The sequence below is a fragment of the Ambystoma mexicanum genome, chromosome 14 (genome assembly GCF_040938575.1).
Source record: "Ambystoma mexicanum isolate Mex_15411 chromosome 14, UKY_AmexF1_1, whole genome shotgun sequence".
NCBI classification, from domain to species: domain Eukaryota; kingdom Metazoa; phylum Chordata; class Amphibia; order Caudata; family Ambystomatidae; genus Ambystoma; species Ambystoma mexicanum.
In genome coordinates, this window is record NC_090940.1 from 449,249,838 (window position 1) to 449,270,320 (window position 20,483).

The following is a 20,483-nucleotide window of genomic DNA, read 5'->3' on the forward strand; positions in this document are numbered from 1 at the left end:
AAACGGGCGAAAGCACCAACAGGACTGCCGAAAATTTCGACGGAATCCTCTGATCTTCAAGATCAACAGCCTTCCCCGCATCCGCAGCAGCGTCTTGCGACTGGGCCTTCCAAATCCAAGGGCGCTACCCCCAAAGCACATTCGGTCGTCGAAGCGCGTTCAACTGATGCTCCGACGCCCCTAAGGCCCGGGTAGGAGAAAAATCTACCACTCTGCTTCCTAGTCATACGTCACGGCCTGCTACGCCAAACATCGTCGAAAGCATCTTTAGAATTGCTTCGGCTGTGGGGTTGAAGGAGAAGTCCAAAGAGACAACAAAGCGCAAAGAGCGGGCCGCAGACATGTCGAAAGAAGCGCCACAGCTCCCTGATGCTCGAGAGGACTACGTAGAAAGTCATGAGCCTTTGTCTACCTCTATTGGAGGCAAATTTCTGCGCCATAGGGAGGAAAATAAATATTTTCCACCCTTCTGGCTCGTCTAGATGGACCAAAGAAACATTTGAAGGATGTATGGACCGTTTGGAAAAGATTGTCTCACTTTCAGAGCAACCTACCCCAAAGAGACCTCGAGAGGACCCTCCCTCTGTGCCAGCTTCTACATTTTTAGAAATGTAGGGCCTTCTCAAGAACATTACACTTCCATCCACCCGAAGAGGAGATCCACATGGACACATATCAGGACATTTATGAGGAAGAGGATACTACCTTCCTACACGACTACACTGGGGATGACCAGCCGGATCCCAAGGAAGACTAGGAAGACACTTGCCATGTTGAGACGGAACCATGGGAGCTCCCTACTCACGACCAGGACACAGAGGTCCTGTGTTTGGATTTCCCTCCCTCCACACCGGCCCGCCAGGCTTCCCCAGTGGACGATCGAATGGCATTCAATGCCATCTTAAGAAAGTCGGCAGATCATTTTCAAATCGCCACCCAGGAGGCTCTACCTGAACAAGATTTCGTGGAGGATATTCTTAAAGAAAAGTCCCCCTTCAGCCAAGCCATCCCTCTCCTGAATTTCATTAAAAGGAGATTGGCTCCTTCTCTGGTCTCACCAGCCCAGACTAGGGTAGTAAATCCAAGGGTGGAGAAATTATTTCGGCCTTCGCCCACTGACCCTACATATATTAAAGGCCACACCACCCCTGATTCCCTAGTGGTTACCACCACCCAGAAACGGGCAGGAGTACCCCTTGCTACAGGAGAGTCACCTCCCAATAAAGAAGAAAAAAGGCTGTACGCCTTGGGTAAGCGAATCACTACGGCAGCTGCTTTTCCACGCGCATAGCAAACAACTCTACGTTGCTTGCCAGTTATGCCGTTGTACAGTGGAACCTTATGCATGAAGGTCTCCAGGAGGTGCTTGTACCCGCAAGAACCAAATTACTCGCCATCATGGCAGAGGGCAGGCAGGTCAACCAAAATGTACTAAACAAATCTCTGGATACTGCAGGGACGGTGGGAAGATCCCTAGCTCAGGGCACCCTTCTCAAACGGCACACTTGGCTGCGAAACTCTGGCTTCAAGCCGGAGACCCAAGCAGCTCTTATTAATAAACCTATTGAGGAGTCTAATCTCTTTGGTAAAGCAGTCAACAAAGCTCTAGAGGCTGCCAAAAGGGAGCATGAGGCTCTTAAGTCTCTTCAGCAAATCACCCAAAAGCCCTCCCCCAGAGGGGAAGCGGTTCCTGACGGTCCTTTCGAGGCCAATCCCGTTCGGCACAAAACATGTACAATACGGGAAATACCTGGAACTCAGGACAAGCATTCAGCCCCCCCACCAACTATCCACCTAGGGGTCAGCGGCACGGGAAAGGCAGAGGCCCCAACTCAAGGGGAGCCACAGACTCTGGTCAGAAATGACCTACGGATCCAGGTCCCCTCCCATGTCACCCCGGTCGGGGGGCGCTTAACATCTTGCCTTTTGGCATGGGAGGGGATAACATCAGATCAAGATGGTCGCCCACGTATACTGTGTGGAATTCGCCCGACCCCCCACAATTCAGACCGCTCAAAGCAAGACGCCTGATGCCAGACTATCTACGAATCTTGATACAAGAGGTGGAGGCACTTCTGGAAAAGGACGCCATAGAAGCCGTCCCTATTCTTCTGGTAAACGAGGGTATTTATACAGTTTACTTCCTTGTACCCAAAAAGGACCTCACCATGCGCCCTGTGCTAAACTTGCGCCCAGCGAATACATTTGTCAAACCTCAAAAGTTTTGTACGGTAACTCTGCAAGAAGTAATCCCCCTGTTGAAACAGGGGGATTACATGGCGACTCTGGATATGAAAGATGCATACTTTCATATTTCAATGTTGCCAGTGCACAGAAAATATCTAAAGTTCGTGATAGAGGACAGGCACTATCAATTCAAAGTACTCCCCTTTGTCATTGCCTCAGCGCCAAGGGTGTTTACAAAAGTCCTGGCAGTAGTGGCAGCACACCTGCGCAGACTATCCGTCCTGGTTTACCTTTACCTCGACAACTGGCTCATAACAGAGGACTCTTAGGAAACATGCCTATTGAATACTCAGAAGACAGTAGATCTCCTGTTTAGTCTGGGATTCTCCATCAACGAGAAGAAATCGGACAAAAGACGGCCTCGTCTTCCCCTCCGAGAGGGTTCAGAACATGCTTTCTCAGATCCCTCAATATATGCAGCCAGTCGGGAAGTGACGGTACGCAAGGCCATGCGCTTGCTAGGAATGATGGTGTTGTGCATTTACTTAGTTCCCCATGCGCTGCTGCGCATGCGTCCCATGCAAGAGTGGCTCAACAGCCAGTGGTGCCAGGCTAGCAGACAATGGGGAGATCTGGTAGTTGTCTCGCCAGCCCTCATTTTCTCTCTGTAGTGGTGGTCGAGGGAAAACCTCTTGAAGGGGAAGACCTTCACCACCCCTGCAGTAGAAGCCACTCTCACGACAGACGCATCTCTCACGGGGTTGGGGGCGGGTTTCACCTGCTTCAGCAGAATGCGCATGGAGTGTGGTCCCCACAGGTAGCATCCAACCATATAAATCTGTTAGAGCTATTCGCGGTATTCAAAGCACTGAAGGCCTTTCAGACACAGCTACAGGGAAAGGTAGTTCTGGTCCTGACAGACAGCACCACAGTTATGTATTACCTAAACAAACGGGGGGGGGGCACACACTCTCCAGGGCTATCCAAGCTGTCCCAAAACATGTGGATGTGGGCTCTCAAACACAAGATGATCCTGCTGTCCCAACACGTTCCAGTGGAACTCAATCTTCTAGTGGACGTACTCAGCAGAGACTTCCCACTGCCCTTGGAGTACGAATGGTGTCTACACGAAGACATCGTCTCCAATGTCTTCGCAGAATGGAGCTTCCCAGAGATCGACCTGTTCGCAACTCGGAAGAACGCCAAATGCCAAGACCATGCCTCCGGGTACCCCCAGAACCGCTCCAAGGGGAACGAACTCTGGATAGCATGGTCAGGGACATTTGTCTACGCTTCTTCCTCCACCTACCCCCCCCCCCCCATCTCCCTTACTCAACAAGATAGTGCACAAGATGCACCAGGAACCAGTTACCATGATTTTGGTGGCCCCCTTGTGGGCCCGCTAACCTTGGTTTGCTCATCTAATGGAAATGTCCCCCGAGCCCCCGGTGAGACTACCCTGCCCGTACAACATGTTGTCTCAGGACAGAGGGGAGACACTACACCCATGCCCGCAAACTCTGAACTTAGCGGCCTGGCTCCTGAGGTCATAGAGTTTGGACACCTTCAACTCCCTCAAAGATGCATGGACATACTCAGGGAAGTTAGAAAACCTAACACTCGGTATTGCTTTTCCAGTAAGTGGAAACGCTTTCATCTGGTGTAATACCAAGGGCATCAATCCCATTGACTGCTCGCCTACCCACATTGTGTTGTACCTCACTTAATTGTTAGACCCAGGAAGTGGCGCTGTTGAGCAGCCCACGATGGCTGCTTAGTCTCAGAGCTCCGTGCGGCCTGCCCGAAAATCCGACTACAACTGTGGTTCCTGACGAATTTGCAGCCCTATATTTAGAGGAATCGCCACTGTGCTCCAGCTGCCTGCTTCGCTCTGATCCCAGCTCAAATCAGCCGCAGGAAGCATGGAAACGGGACTCCTCGTCTGGCTGACTGGCGGCCTGCAGGGCCCTGCGCGCGCGGCCGGCCCGCTGCCTCCTTCCCACTTGCTGGCTCTCTATTGGGGCGATTGGCGGCCGCGAGACCTGATGCCCATGTGGTACGTCTCCGCTGGGGCCTGCGGTGTGTGCCTGGTCCCGGGCGGATGGAGCGGGACCCTGCCATCGGCTCTTGCGGCCCTCTATGGAGTGCACTGATGCGCGGGAGGCCGCCGCGAGGGCTTGCCCCGTCTCCTCGCCTGTGTGCCGGCTCTGAGGCACCTTTAACACTGGGGCGTGTGGTGGCTGGGCTGGAGCCTGGCTGCCCCCTGGACATCGCGGCCCATGTTCCTGGGACCTCCGGACGCCAGGTGAGGTGCCGAGGGTGGGAGTGCCTGCATTGTGCCACCAGCGGTACTCTCACTCTGGCCCCATCGTCCAGCCTTGAAGCCCTGAGAGGCCTCCCGCCCTGCCCTGTGGGTGTGGGGGCACCATCTTGACTGTCCACCTCGGTGGGGGCCCCGGGAAGACCTACACACTGGTCATGTCACCGGACTTGGCCACTGCGGCACCGGACTGCGCAGTGCAACCCCCCCCAGTGGGAGGGGGCTGGAGAAGTGGAACCCCTGAACTGGTGGGGTCATAAACTCTCACCTCCCTACCCATTCCATCTGAGGTGCCTGCTCCATGGGGCCTGGCGCATTGCCCACTTGACCTGCAAGAGGGGTGGCCCCCTCAACGCAGCGGCCGTACTTTTCGTTCAAGGGACTACCTGTATTGCCGAGCTGGCTGCCTAGCCTTGGTTGCCCCTGAGTAACTCGACACACTTGACATTCCTCGTGCCCCCTGGTCTGTACTGTACCCGTGGCTTGCCCATACCATTGCCACATGTGCACTACCTGATATCGACCATCGGCTGGTTCCTACATACCTCGACTCTCTCCCCTAACCCGCCTGGGTCCCCTGAGCCGCCGGAAACGGCTCCAGTGATGCCCAACAAATCCAGAGGGAGCTCGAAGGGGGGGGCCATGGACAAATTTGCTAGGACCGTCCCGAGGGCGGAATCTGGCCCCTCCTCATCTCTACAGGAGGACTCTGAACCGGACCCTCACCCCTGCATGGTGGACCCTGACTTGACCACACTAATTGAAACTATGGCCAAGAACTTTGCTTCATTCCACGAAAAACTAGATGACATTAATGCCAATGTTGCCTCCGTGAAAATGCGTGTGGATCAGGCAGCCACCAGGATCACAGATGCAGAGAGTAGAATATCTAAGACCGAGGACGATATCCAAACCCTGCAGACTACAGTTGCCTCCCTATCACGCGACATGAAAACCGTGAAAGCAAAATGTGATGACTTGGAGTCGCGCTCTCGTAGGAAAAACCTACGAATTATTGGGGTCCCTGAAAACGCCCTGAAGGGGGTCATGGAGGACGCAATTGAGGCCCTGCTCAGAGAACTCCTCGGCAACCCGGATCTCTCACCCTATTTTACAGTGGAGCGTGCACATCGAGCCCTCTCACCACGCCCCAAGCCGGGCGACATCCCGCGGCCTATCATTGCTAGGATTCTAAACTACCGTGATAGGGACCTCATCCTCCGTCTGGCGCGTGAAAAGGGAGACCTAAGACTTGAGGCCAATACCATCAGAATTTTCCCTGATTTCTCGATAGCAGTGCAACAGGAGAGACGCCAATTCCTCTGGGTCAAGAAACTACTTCGGGAACGGAGAGTCCCATATGCCATCCTGTTCCCCGCACGACTTAAGATTACACACAATGGCAAACTGTATTTCTTTACTGTGCCTGAAGAGGCGGTGAAATTTATTGAAGCACACATCCCACCCCATGCTCCGGATGGTGCCCGCAACGGTGAGGACTGACCTTGCGCGTGGTACCCTAGGGCGGTCTGATCTATCTAGTAATTTCCTTCTCTCAACTAGAATGTGTCAATGGCAATAATGTACTGCAACCTCAGCTATCTAAATCCTGTGTATGGTCAGCCGGCCTGGGGTTTACGCTGGGTCCCTTGGACATCAATCTTCGTTCTTCGTTCAGAGCATGGGACTGACCAAGACCTTTTGCCACTTCATCATTACCATCGGGTCCCATCAGTGAACTGCTGAAGTCGAGACCTGACCTGTGATCCGGTTACCGCAGAACCTGACCTGACGGCTACTGCCTTCCTACGCAATACTCAGGTGGCTGTCCGCACGGCAACAGTGCACCTCACTGCGATTGCAATGTTCATGTTTGGTTTGGTATTATTGTTGGTTGGCCCCAGTTGGGCCGGAATAGGCCATATCCCCGTTGGATAGTGTCCCCTGACCTCCCTTGCTCAGGGAGTGTCGAGTTACCTGGTGGCACCTGTATTGGTTCAGTTGGTGGCACATGTTTTTGGGGGGGTAATTCCCACTGCAAGTTGGGGGCGGGCAGTGAGGGTGGGGGGTGGTAATGTTGGGGATTCGGGGAACTGTATTGTAAATGACGGGGGCGGTTTGGCAGACCGCTCGACAATGGGGCACCCCCGCGGGGGCTTTCTTAATCCACTGTGTAAGTTTCGACAAAGGTTGTGTGATGTACCCTAGTCTCTGAAATGGCGACTATAGTGATGTCCTGGAATGTCCGGGGTTTGAGCAACTACACCAAAGCCCGTAAAATCATGGCCCACGCCAACAGGCATGGCTGTAAAATACTGCTCTTGCAGGAAACACACTCTGAGGGCCATTTGGCTAGGTGCATGGCACTGTCATGGGGTCCCCATAGATATTTCACCTCCTACTCGTCCTGTGCCAGAGGGGTATTGACGACAGTCCATAGGTCACTCAGGTTTGTACTCCACAAGAACTATATAGACTCAGAAGGAAGATAAGTTATTCTACATTGCGCAATAGCTAACAGGGAATACTTGGTGGTTAACACGTATGGCCCCAATGTGGACTCTCCCGACTTTATCGACCGGGTGGTATCTATATTATTGGGATATGTGGGGGTGCAGATCATCTGGGGTGGGGACATGAATTTCATATTGGACACCACACTGGACAGAACAGGCACTGCCCCCAGACTGCTCTCTAATGCGGCGCGTAGACTCCTGGCGCACAGCACGACACTCGACGTTCGAGACGCATGGCGGGTACTGCAGCCGCAGATGCGTGAATACACTCATTATTCCTCTGTGCATGACAGCTCCTCCAGAATCAATATGTTCCTTTTGTCTAGTACGCTCCTGGGGAGGGTGGTTGAAACTCAAATTTTGGCACGCACCTTATCGGACCACTCACCTATTCGGTTATCTGTAGATTTAGGAGTCCATGCCCCCACTCTTAACTCATGGCGTTTCAAGTCTTTGGCCCTGCAGGACATAGTATTCAAGGCGGATATTCTGTCCGACATACAGTCCTACTTTGTGTTTAACTCACCCCAGTCCACTTCCCTGGGTGTCCGTTGGGAGGCCTTCAAAGTCTTCATCAGGGGAATGTCCATATTGAGGGAGGCGGGAGTTCTCAGAGCCATAAGAGCGGCCCTTACCCACTCTGAATCCAAATTACACGACCTAGAGAGCGCGCACCCTACATCCGTTTACCCGGCCACACTCTCTCGAATCGGTGAGGAGCTCCAATTCTTTAATGAACAAGCCACCAGGGAAGTTCAATACTTCTGTCGCCCAAGGCGGCTCGCTAATATGGTGAAGGGGACAGGCCTGCAGGGCGCTGGCTGCAGTGGCTAGGGGTGAATGGGGTCCAGCGCAGATCACTAGCGTTAAGGACAGCTTGGGATCAGAACAATGGACCGATCAACAAATTCTGGAAGTCTTTGCGGACTTCTATGCAGAACTATACTCCCCTATGACGATCATCTCCCCCGCTACCAGAGACCAACTAGATTCCCCCCATACTGCTTGATGAAATAGTTGAGGCGATATCCAAATTCCCCAAGGGAAAAGCACCCGGTCCAGACAGGCTAACAGCAGAGTTCTATCAGGAGCTCGTGGCCACTCTGGCCCCCAAATTGCTGGAAGTTTGGAACGAATCGCTCCGGTTGGGCACACTTCCTCCGACACTGCGTGAGGCCGTCATTACGGTCCTCCTTAAACCTGGTAAGCCTGCAGATAAGTGTGGATCTTATAGGCCCCTCTCATTAATGAATCTGGACACTACAATCTTCGCCAAAGTGATTGCTAGCTGCTTTCTCCCGGTCATACATGACGATCAATCAGGGTTTGTTCCAGGGAGATCGACATCCCACAACATTAGAAGGCTGTTTAATGTCATGGCCCGCATTGACCAGGGCGCAAGTGCAGTGGCGGTCACGTTAGATGCCCAAAAGGCTTTTGATATGGTGTCTTGGAAATATACTTGGCTGGTATTGGAGACTATGGGTATAGGGCCAAACATGATAGCATATATTAAGTTTCTGTACACTTCCCCGGTGGCTAGGGTTCGAGTTAACTCCCAGACGTCCGCTCTGTTGCCTCTTTCTAGAGGCACCTGACAGGGATGCCCGTTTTCCCTGATTTTGTTCGCCCTGGCAATAGAGCCAATGGCCGACTATATCAGGGAACGGCACGCAGGCCACGGGATACGGCTGAAAGGCGCCCCGGAGATTGTCTCGCTGTATGAGGACGATGTGTTGCTTTTCATAAGGGACCCAGCTGTTCATCTAGTCCCAATCTTACGTGATATCACCCGCATAGGTACATACTCCGGGTTCACTATAAACTATACTAAATCCGAGATCTTCCCCCTTACTAGCTCCACGATACAACCCACCACTGAGTACCCGCTCCGTTGGTCCCCGCAAGGAATTAGGTACTTGGGAGTCCAGGTGTCCCTGACCAAAGATTCGTTACTCGCAGACAACTATCGGGCTGTAGCGGAGCAAGCTGAGGCCAAAATTGCGTGCTGGCGCGCCCTTCCACTGTCACTAGCTGGTATACTCTCACTGGTGAAGATGATCCTACTTCCCAAGTTACTATACATTTTCAGAAATGTCACCATCTGGCCGGGTAGGAGATACTTCGCGAACCTGCACAAATTGCTTGCCCGATTCCTGTGGCACTCTGGTGCGGCGCGTAAGAAGTGGTCAGACATGTCTCTGCCATATGACAGAGGGGGCTTTACAGCCCCGGACCTGCTACGATACTGGACGGCATCACAGGCACAGTTTGCATCCTACTGGTATTCTGGGCCCCCACCCCGTCCTCATGTCAAGCTGGAGGTTCTGGCAGCAGCAGGCACTAATGTAATACATTTGATTCTAGACAGAAGGTATGAACCGGACTCGCCCATTGATCCGGTCCGGACAACGGTGCAGGCCTGGGCCCAGATGTTTAAAACCTGTGATGAACAGTACCCGTATTACAAGTGGCTCCCCGCCTGGAACCTTCCCGGGCTGGAACCCACACATGACATCGCTCTGGCACGACACTGGGAGGCCCTGGAATACCATGCCCTCACTGATTTTTATCCAGAAGGGCGGTTTATAACACCACAGACGTGGAGGCCGGGACACTTGGGCTCCGTTATGGAGCTTCTGCAGTTCCACAGGCTCCGCGCTGCTTTCCGCAGTGCGTGGTCTGACTTTCCCGATGAGCCCCAGGACTGACCTGGAATTGCTTATATCGCCAACTCGGGTGGCGCCCGAGGGGTGGTTTCTTCATTGTATAAACTGTTATTGACTACTGCCTCTCTCCAACTGTCCAGGGCCCGGGACGACTGGGCCTCCGAGCTGGAGGTGGAACTCACTGACCAACTGTGGGAAAAGATGTGCTCTCATACTGACAGGGTGTCCCTGAACTTCCGTTACCGCACCATACAATATAAATTGCTCAACATGCTGTATTACACTCCATTTAAAATATCGAGGTTTGCGCACTCTGATCCACGGCTCTGTCCCCGCTGCAGTGTGGAGGGTGCGGACCATCTTCACATGTTTTGGAACTGTCCTGCGCTGGCCACATTCTGGAGTAAGATCATAGAGACACTGTCTGCAATCACTGATTCTGTTGTCGAGCCCGACCCGATGGGGGTCTGTTTGGGGTGTGGGGACCTGGGGGGGCCTAGGGACATGCTTAAGTTCTTGAACGTGAGCTGTGTGGTGGCCAAGAAGTGTGTTCTTCAAAGTTGGAAGAGTCCGACCCCCCCTACATACCAGAAATGGTTGAATCTGCTCACATGGTCTCGAAACTGCGAGGAAGAATTTCTGGATATGCTCCCGACCCGTTCCTGTCCACATAATATTTGGTCTGCTTTCAACAGCTATTTGAATAGCCTAAATGATACTTGCTCTATGGACGAGCCCTCCCAGCCCTCTCCGTTAACTGTTTGAGATGTTGGTGCTCCATGATATGTCGCTACTTGACCACTGTTGCATTACTCTTGCATGTAAGCCCATTGCATTCATGTATATGTGTACCAAATTTGTTATTGCTGCTCTGATGTATGTGTGTACGCTATCTGCCTCTGTCAACAAAAATAAAAGTTTAAAAAAAATAAAAATTGTTAGACCCAGGACTCGCTTTTAATTCCCTAAAGGTTCATCTAGCTGCTCTCTCAGCCTACACTACGTCACAACAGAAGGTGTCGTGGTGGATAATACCTGTTATTAAGGCTTTTATGGAAGGGGTTAAAAGAATTCATCCCCCCCATTTCTAACCCAGTTCCTGGATGGGATCTATATGTGGTTTTAACTAGACTCATGGGGTCTCCCTTTGAAGCAATGCATAAAGCAAGTCTAAAAGACCTTACTTATAAGATGGCCTTCCTAGTGGCTATCACTTCCATTAGAGGGGTTAGCGAACTACAGGCCCTTTCAATTCTAGACCCTTTTGTTACAGTCCACAAAGATAAGTTGGTTCTGCCCACTCATCCCAGATTTGCGCCTAAATACATTTTCGAAGTTCCATGTGAACCAATCAATTGAACTACCCACTTTCTTCCAGACTCCCACTAGCATGGCAGAAAGAAGCCTGCACACACTAGATATGCGCAGGGCAGTCATGTTTCACCTGCAAAAGACAAAACCAATTTTTCGTTTCAGTGGCTGCTGGTAGAGAAGGGGATCCTTTCTCTAAATCGGCTATCTCAAGGTGGATTGTCAAATGCATCACACTATGCTACACTCTTGCTAAGAGTGAACAACCCTTCAAGCCTAGAGCACACTCGACTTGGGGCACTGGGGCGTCCATAGCTTTCATTGCAAATGTTCCCCTTGTGTCCATTTGCAAAGCGGCAACCTGGAGTTCTGTACACACCTTTACAAAACACTATTGCCTAGACACTCATTCTAGATCTGACTCTCAGGTGGGACAAGCAGTATTAAGACATATTTTCTCTACTGGTACTTCTCACAACTCACCTCCAACTCTGGGTACTGCTCACTAGTCTTATGCACAGCATGTGATTCTAAGCAGATTAACAAGCATCAGAAGACATGCATTACTCACTGTAATAGCATTTCTGATTATTGTATCTGCTTAGATTCACATGCACCCTCCCTGCCTCCCCGCTCGGGGAGAAGGAACATAGACGTCTTATTACTTTTTTCTTAATGTACTCACTCACAATAGCCTTGGCTCCCTCATGGCAGAAAAAATACAATGGGAGGGACCTTGGTGCGTGAGGAATTTTGGGTACACTACACATCACGATGGGGATAGTGTTCGGTCCCCGAAAGACCAGATGCAATAGTCTGCGGTTACCACTGGATGTCGGACCATATGCAGATCTAAGCAGATACAATCAGAAATGCTTTTACAGTGAGTAATGCATGTCATATCTAGGATTTCAAAACTTTGTATTGACTATCAGATTTTTATATGCTATACTGGTCACAAACTGGGTTAGGCTGTTACAAAACAGACCTTATCCAGTTGGATCAATGTGGCAATTTTGGAATGCTACAGACTGGAGGGCAAGTATCCTCCGGAAGGATTAAGGTCCAATGCCACCAGAGGCATGGCTACCTCTACAGCCGTGCAAAGGGGTCTACCGATCAAAAATAATTGAGGGAGCGACGTGGTCTACTATTCACACGTTCACAAAACATTACTGCCTTGAGTCTTCACTCGGTCAAGATGGAAGCTTTGGGAAAGCTGCTCTCTGTTCGGTTCATGAAAACCATTGAAAACTAAAATTCGTACTCCACCCCAACCCCCGCCCCCCGAACAAATTAAATACTGCTTTGGGGAATACGTGGGATTACACAATCCATTCGAAGAACCAGTTACTTACCCCTGGTAACGTTCTTTCGACTGGATGTTCCTCCCACGTATTCCTCACAGCCCTCCCAACCTACCCCACAGTAGAATTTCCCATGCTATTACAGCTTTCGCTCCTTCAAAGTTGAGTTAGTCAAACCCATGGTTATGCAGGGAGTTTATACTGTAAGAGAAACAGAATTGAAACCCATGGGCGCTGCGCGTGCTATATGTGCCTTCGATGACATCATGCTCGAGACGGAGGGCGAAATGTTTTTTCCGAAGCAGCTGACGCTGGATATCGGATATCAAAGATGAGGAGTATGTGGGAGTAACATCCAGTCAAAAGAACATTATTAGGGGAAAGTAACTTGTTTGTCACTGGCTCCTTCCTGCTACCACTCAAGCACACCTTGTGCATCCTCTCCTCAAAAGCCCTCTACCAATGCCCAGCTAACTACCACCCTATCTACATCACTCCCTTCCTGAGCAAACTCCTGTTTAAGCTGGTCATATCCCAAGCTGTTGGCTCTCTCCATGACCACGAGTCTGGCTTCAGAGCAGCCAGAGGCATGGAAACTGCTCTCCTTAACACCTGTGATAACTTGCTCTCTAATCTTGATTTCCAACTCTCAATCCGTTCTTATCCTTGTGGATCTTTCCACTGCCTTCGACATGGTGAATCATGCCACCCTGATAAATCAGCTCTGTGACACTTTTGGCATCATGGGCCTGTCACTTTACTGGCTGACCTCTTTCTTCTCTGACCAACCTTATCAGGCTCCATTGGACCCTTTTCTCTATCCTATCACACTCTCCACCTGCAGCATCCCACAAGTCTCTATTCTCTCCTCACTTTGAGTGTTATGCAGACGACATATCCAGGCATGGTGTGCTGCCAATGATTTTTGCCTTAATGCCAGTAAGACTGAGATCCTTCTCATTGGGACCCCAGCTCCCTCCTTTCCTCTGGTCGCCCTCTATGGGTGGCTCCTCTACCTTCTTGTGAGGCAAAACCCCTTAGTATCATCTTGGACTCCTCGCTCTCCTTCTCCTCACATCCCTGACCTTGCCAAGAAGGCCCACTTTCATATACACTTCGTCTGAGACATTTTCCCTTTTCTCACCTTCCCCCAGAAACTCACTGTCTCCATAGCTCTGGTCCTCTCTAGGCTGGACTATTGCAACAGCTTCTTCCTTTATCCTCCCTTCGCCCCCCTAAACTAATCCCTAATAGGACTGCACAACTTGGCCTCAAGCCCAAAGACCCCATCTCTCCAGCCCTAGAATCTCTTCACTGACTCCCAGTTGCTGCTAGGATACAGTTCAAGACCCTCTGCATCACCCACAAGGCGTTCTGGGGCCTATGACCCAGCTACATCTCTCTCCCTCTCCCCTTCTCCCCCTTTCCCCTTCTCTCTAAATACCTCCCTGCTAGAGCCCTATTGTGTTTCAGTTCCAACTCTCTGCAGATCAGACTATTCTCTAAGCAGAGAGTGGAGAGGGGGTTGTTGGGGGGGGGGGGGGGGTAGGGGGGTGTGATCGCTCTCCTCCACAGGAGCCTCCCTCTGGAATGGTCTCCCTGCCCCTCCCGGGCTTGAGCCGGATCTCCTCAAGTTCTGGAAGCTCCTCAAGACCCTCCTTTTCCTTCCTTCCTTCCTTCCTTCCTTCCTTCCTTCCTTCCTTCCTTCCTTCCTTCCTTCCTTCCTTCCTTCCTTCCTTCCTTCCTTCCTTCCTTCCTTCCTTCCTTCCTTCCTTCCTTCCTTCCTTCCTTCCTTCCTTCCTTCCTTCCTTCCCTCTCCCCCTACCATGCTAACGCCCCCGTCTTCCCAGTGACTGGCTGCCTGGTTTCTCCTCTAAGATCTACAGGACACCAGCCCCCCCGCCCCACCTGCCCAGTCCACCCCCTTTCTTGCACTTAGCATGTGGACCCACACCCCATGCAATCCCTGGCAATTGCCCACCTGGCCTCCCCCTAGCATTCTTAGCCCTGTGCCCCCCTCCTCCCCACCCTTCACTTCTACTGTCTTCTCTTGCCATGCACACCCTTTCCCACCCTAGCACTTCGCATTTCATGCAAACCAGTGCTCCCCGTAATCACACTTCTTGTTATTTAACTTGCACGATCTGAATGTCACAAGGCCTAGTAGGACCGTTACTGTTTTCTTCCTCCCTTGTTCCATCCCACCCTTTTTTGTCTTGTGGCGCTTTGAAACACCATTTTGTTGTATAGGCGCCTTGCAAATATCCAATAAATAAATAAATAAGTTACTGTGGAGCTCAAGGTAGAGCTTACCTCAAGCCGAATAGTCACTCCAGTGTGGCTGGCGTGCATTACAAGGTGTGTGGGTGTCCATCTATACCTCTGGCTCAGCACGGTTTGTCCTATTAGGGTGTCCTTTGCAGGGTCCATATAACTTGTGTTATCTACTAAAGCAGTTTTATTTAAGTGACTAACATATACTGAGGATCTTGGCCTTTTCTGCTTCTGCAGAAGTGTTTTGCCCCCCCTACAACACTGACTTTGATTAATTCCTTGATAGTTTGGGATTGGACTGCCAAAGTATTAGAAGCCTTGGAAAGTGTTGCTTTGAAATATACTACTGCTAATGGTGTTGAATAATCGTTTTCCTTCCTGCAGACTTTGTCTGTGTGACTTTAGAAATTAATGAAACTCATTTCTTTGTAACAAATGCAGGTGCGCGACACTACAAGTTATACGGTAGAACTGTCATTAGTGTCATTTTCTGTAATAATTGTAAGTGCAAGCAACTACTGTTGAAGCAGTCGCCTTTTAAAAGTTTTGTTGATATTTCCCATGTGAATTGGTTAGTCTAAAAGAGTATTTACTTACCTGTCTTGTGTATAAAATAAATGAATGTTATAACTTTCAGTGTGGTTTCATTTATTTATTTTTTTTACTTCTATATTGACTGGGTTCAGTGTACTTACCTACAGCTCACATCCCCCTCCTAAGATAAGCCGGGCTGCTCTGCCATTCTACCAGATAATTTGGGTAGTGCATACTTATACTAAGAATTGGGGACCTGTAAGCAATTTATAGTTTTATAGTCTCTTAACCTCCAACTGGACTTAAGTCCCCTAACACTTCCCTTTCAGCTATTGTGGGGGTTAGGAGGAGGATTGTATACTTTGCATTGACGAACAGCAAAGAGTGACTGTATATATGTTTTATATTAGTAGGATTGTGTGATGGTATATATATTTATTGGGTATTTATAATGCACCAATATACGATGTGTTTCAAGACTCAACAAGACAGGGGGGATGACAAAAACAAAAAGCGGTCCTAGTGGGCCTTGTGACATTCGGATCGTGCAAGTGCAGAACAAGAGGGAAGGGCCGGTCAGGGCGGAAGGGCCCGAGGGTTTCGCGAGTGCCGGGGAAGGCCATGTGGACAGAGCCAGGGGAATGGAGAGTGTGCAGGGAAGAAGGCCCACGTGCTTAGTGCGAGGTATGAGGCAGGAAAGGTTCAAGGGGTGCAGGCACAGATAGGCTAGTGCAGGGGTACAGGGCCCAGAAGTGCAAGTGCAGGAGGGGATGAGGGGGGTTAGGGGAGACAAGTGCAGTGGTAGAAAGGTCAACAAGGGCCTGGTGTCCTGTAATAATCTGAAGGAACCAGGCAGCACAGTCAAGAGGCAGAGGGGAACATTAGCAGGGGAGGGGGAGGGAAGGAGGCAAAGAAAAGGAGTGTCTTGAGAAGCTTCTGTAACTTAAGGAGATCCGGCTCAAGTCTCAGAGGGGCAGGGAGGCCCTTCCAGAGGGAGGCCCCTGCAGAGGTGACAGATCTAACCCCCACTCTCTGCTCGGAAAAGCTTCTGATCTGCATAGTTGAAGCTAGAAGACCGAAGGGTTCTAGCAGGGAGGTATTTAGGGATAGAGAGTTGGATGTACCGGGCCCCGGAAAGCCTTGTGGATGATGCAGGGGCTCTTGAACTTGATCCTCGCAGCAACCGGGAGCCAGTGGAGAGATTTTAGGGCTGGGAGATGCGGTCCCTGGGCTTGAGGCCAAGGATAAGTCCTGCAGTCCTATTTTGGATTATTTGAAGGGGGCTAAGGGAGGAGCTAGGCAGATTGAGGAAGAGGCTGTTGCAGTAGTCAAGCTTGGAGACCACCAGAGCTCTGGAGACATTGAGTTTCTGGGGGGAAGGTGAGGGAAGGGAAAATGCCTCTGAGGAGGCACAGCTGAAAGTGGGCCTTCTTGGCAAGGTCTGTGTTGTGAGGAGAGATAGGAGTCGAAGATGACAGCAAGGTTATTTGCCTCACACGAGGGTGAGGGGGTCCATATTACCGGCTCTGTTAATTTTTATAGCAAATGTTTTGCCCAATAATAAATATAATATTTTTACGCTTACTGAGTGTAATCTTGATTGCTATACTGTGTGGACTCATTGGGGACCCATAACCGCACTCACTTCTCCTGAGACCAAGCCTTGACCACCCTCCATGCTACCTTGATTAGTTTGGCTACAGCTCCCAGAGTTTCCCTTGTTCACTATAACTAGGGTGGCCTCCTAAACTCTGTCCACCAGGCAAGAGTTTGGAAATCCATCTCAACACTGGCCAGGTGAAAGATGCAGACCAATTGTAGAATATATCAGCAGTTTGTAGAGCTGTGGCATGACTGCCAGAATTTAAGAGCATAAGCGGTGGAATGCAGGCAGTGCGTGGACCTGACAGGATGATTAACGTGACAATGACTGAACCTTCTTGCACAAAGCATGCAGGAGTTAGGTGTTTATTTTGTTTTATCATGGGAGACCAAGTTCCATGCTGCGGTTCTGGCGTGAGGGCCTGATTTTCCTTGGCATAGTTGCCCAACATTTCCCAACTATCCCTCACCTGAGGGCTTATCAATGATGTGAATACTGATTGTGCACTCAATACACCAAGTCAATCAGGATTAGGGTATCCCAGAGCATCTGATTTTGTTGTACAACTCCACTTGCACAGCAAGATGTGTGGCCGTCAATGGTTGGCAACAGCCATTATTCGATTCTGGTGTACAGCCTGCTGTGCCCCAGGTTGGCCCTAGCAGGGTACCCATATATAATTCCTGTGCCTAAACAGCCATACATCCCTATACCATTATCCCCGTCTACAGCACCCCCTGGTGAGGGTTGACCTTGAGTGTTCTACCCCATCTACTGACCGGTGAGCAAAGGTAAGTTTATGGTGTCTCTCTTTGGAGAGTAACACCATACTTGGAACACAGGATCTGGAGAATCCTCAACAGATCCCTGACTCTGTCACCTGTTTTGGACCAGTGCATTGGTTTCCTGGGTTTGCTTTCTCTTTTTCTAGCCCTAGTACTTGCTGTCTGATTGCACAAATAATTCCTGCTTCTTGGCATTTATAATCAGGAGGGTTCTTGATTTTTTGTATCCTCAATTTTAGTTGTATTTTTGTTTTACAGGACAAGATGTGCTAACTGTAAACACACCAGCGTTTGCAGAGTCTGTCACAGAGGGGGATGTACGGTGGGAGAAAGGTAAGTGTCCTCTGCCCATACAGACCAGAAAAACACAAGGCTTGACCTTATTTCAGATTAATTACCCAATAGCGGTTAATATTAAAGGATTCTAAATTGAGGGGAGCTGGGAGCTATTTAGCTCCTGCTTCTAGCATAGTAGAACCTGGTTAGCTTGAAACCAACAGCTACTCGGAGCTTCTAGGCCAAATGGTACCTTCCAAACATGTAAATGTGACATTAACTTTGAGTATTTTTCGAATTTTAAAAAAGAATGAGAAGACTTGTAATACACATTTAAACACAATGGACAAAAAGTTAAATATCTGATAGCTCCTGGTTCCCCTACAGTAGCTCCTGCCTACAGGGTGATGTACGACACCCAGGAGCTGGTTTTAGCTCCTGCTCACTGAATCTCAAGTTGGAAACCCGATGTTACACTCTTACAGTAACCATGGCTATCCCTGCCTCCAGCTGACTCTTGCCTTGCTTGCTGCCAGCCTCTGCGGCCGCCTCTCGCCCTGCTTGCTGCCGGCCATCTCTCACCATGCTTGCTCCCGCCCTCTGGCAGCTGCCTCTTGCCATGCCTGCTGCCAACCTCTGTGGCTGCTTCTCGCCCTGCTTACGTCCATCTGCCTCTCACACTGCTTTCTCCCGGCCTCTGGCGGCTTCCTCTGATCCTGCTTTCACCCGGCCTCTGGCGGCTGCCTCTCGCCCGCTGGCTCCCGGCCTCTGGCAGCTGCTTCTTGCCCGGCTGGCGGCTGCCTCTCGCCCAGCTGGCGGCTGCCTCTCGCCCAACTGGCGACTGCCTCTCGCCTTCTGGCTCCTGTCTGGTGGCTGGCTCTCGCCCGGCTGGCTCCTGGCCTCTCGTCAGGCTGGCTCCCGGCCTCTGGCGATGGCCTCTCGCCAGGCTGGCTCCCGGCCTCTGCTCTCGCCTGGCTGTCTCCTGGTGGCTGCCTCTCCCCTGGCTGGCTCCTGGCCTCTGGCAGCTGCCTTTTGCTCTTGACCCAACTATCATCCTGCTTGCTGCCATCTATCGTCTTGTCTGTTATATTAGAAAGTCCATTTGTGCTCTCATTTTGCTGACCCTGATGCTGCTTTTTTCTGAAATATATTTCATTTTGCAACTTTACTTCCATTTACATCAATGGAACACCAGCATTTTGCTTTGGGGTGAACCCTGTCCTTACTTTTTAAGGTTAGTTACTTTTTACTTCACTTCCATTGCACAACATCTTTTTGGGAGGGCACTGGTCAGCCATTATGGTAAGCAGTGCAGGGAGGACCTTGTGTCCTTTGCAAGCATCTTTTGTTTTACTGTAGCAAAGATCACCTTAACATGAACTGCTGTAGGGCTACTTTGTATCCCTTTTTCTGTTGGCACACTTTTTGGATGAGTCCAGGACTTGCTGGTGGTAGCAGACTATTTCCTTCTGTTCTTTACATTTTGATTTTATTTATATAGCTTGTTAGGACAGTTTTTCTGAAGTCCAACTAAGGGCTTAGTAAAAACCATTCAACTGAGGCAGTACAAGACTTCACTTTTAGTATAAGGCTGTACCACCTGAGCACATGGTAGCGCAGACAGAGTGGCCAGGCTGATCTTTGGAGGGAGAGGGGGCTGTAGAATCAGTACAAGTGAAATTGTCATACAGATGGTCCAAAGAAACACTGAAACACTATGTATGTAAAAATAAATGATTTATTTAAATACAGGTAGGCCCAGATAAATCTAGGGGTAAATAAGAACTAACACATTATATTAAATCACAATATAAAAACACAAAACTGTACTTGAAGGCACACATACCCAAGTATAGACCTTATTTGGAGCCCCTGACAGCAATGCTAGGGAAGCCAAAACCTTTTCATACACATTCAGTATAGGCCACACCTATTCTTGGGGAGTAAAAACCAATGGTTACTTTCACAATTACATTCAGTAATGCAAGGGCAGTAGACCCTACCAGTTATACACTGACTCTTAGTACAAATCACTTAATCAGTAAACTGGACAATATACTTTTTGTGAATAGTGGAACACTATTCCATGTGCCGTAAAAACCTATAACTACTTTTGTAATAAAACACCTTACTAGGTGAGTAAAACCTAAGGATGTAATATACAGGTGCTTTTGAGATCAGTGAACCACAGATGGAGATGAGCAGTAACTCTTGTAACATATGTTTGGCTGGCACACAGCTAACACAAGGTAAGTAAAACACATATACTTTTTTAACCTCACAATGAAGGGGAACGTAAAACCCAATGTTAAACTTTACTGAATGACTCAGTTATTCTAGGTAGGCAACAACCTAATACAGACTTATTCTGGACAGGCTAGCTGCAAGTCAGGGGAAGCAAGACACAGTTGGGGGGACACGCATACAATAATCCTCAAAGGAATAATCTGGTGAAACCAACACTTTACTTTTGAGAAGAGGCACAACCTAATCACAGGAGAGTAAAATACCTTCAGATCTACTTTCTATTCGAATGACAAAACAGTTTCTAAGGAAGAAAAGATGTTAACCATGCTTTTGAGAATAGTGCATCACACATTAGAGATCAGTAAGAACTTTTGTAACTGTTCACTCTTAGAATTACAGTTACCAACCAACTCTTTACAAGTAAGTAACTTTTAAACAATTTTCTTTTCTAGAC

At 49.8% G+C, this 20,483-nt stretch overlaps 1 protein-coding gene across 1 annotated transcript in view; it reads left to right on the forward strand.

Annotated features, from left to right (window-relative positions):
- DLST (dihydrolipoamide S-succinyltransferase) overlaps window positions 1–20,483 on the forward strand; it is an 851,089-nt gene that overhangs the window by 271,442 nt on the left and 559,164 nt on the right. The window contains exon 5 of the mRNA XM_069637668.1: window positions 17,765–17,839. Within this exon, the coding sequence (XP_069493769.1) occupies window positions 17,765–17,839 (75 nt within the window). The remainder of the gene's footprint in view (window positions 1–17,764; window positions 17,840–20,483) is intronic.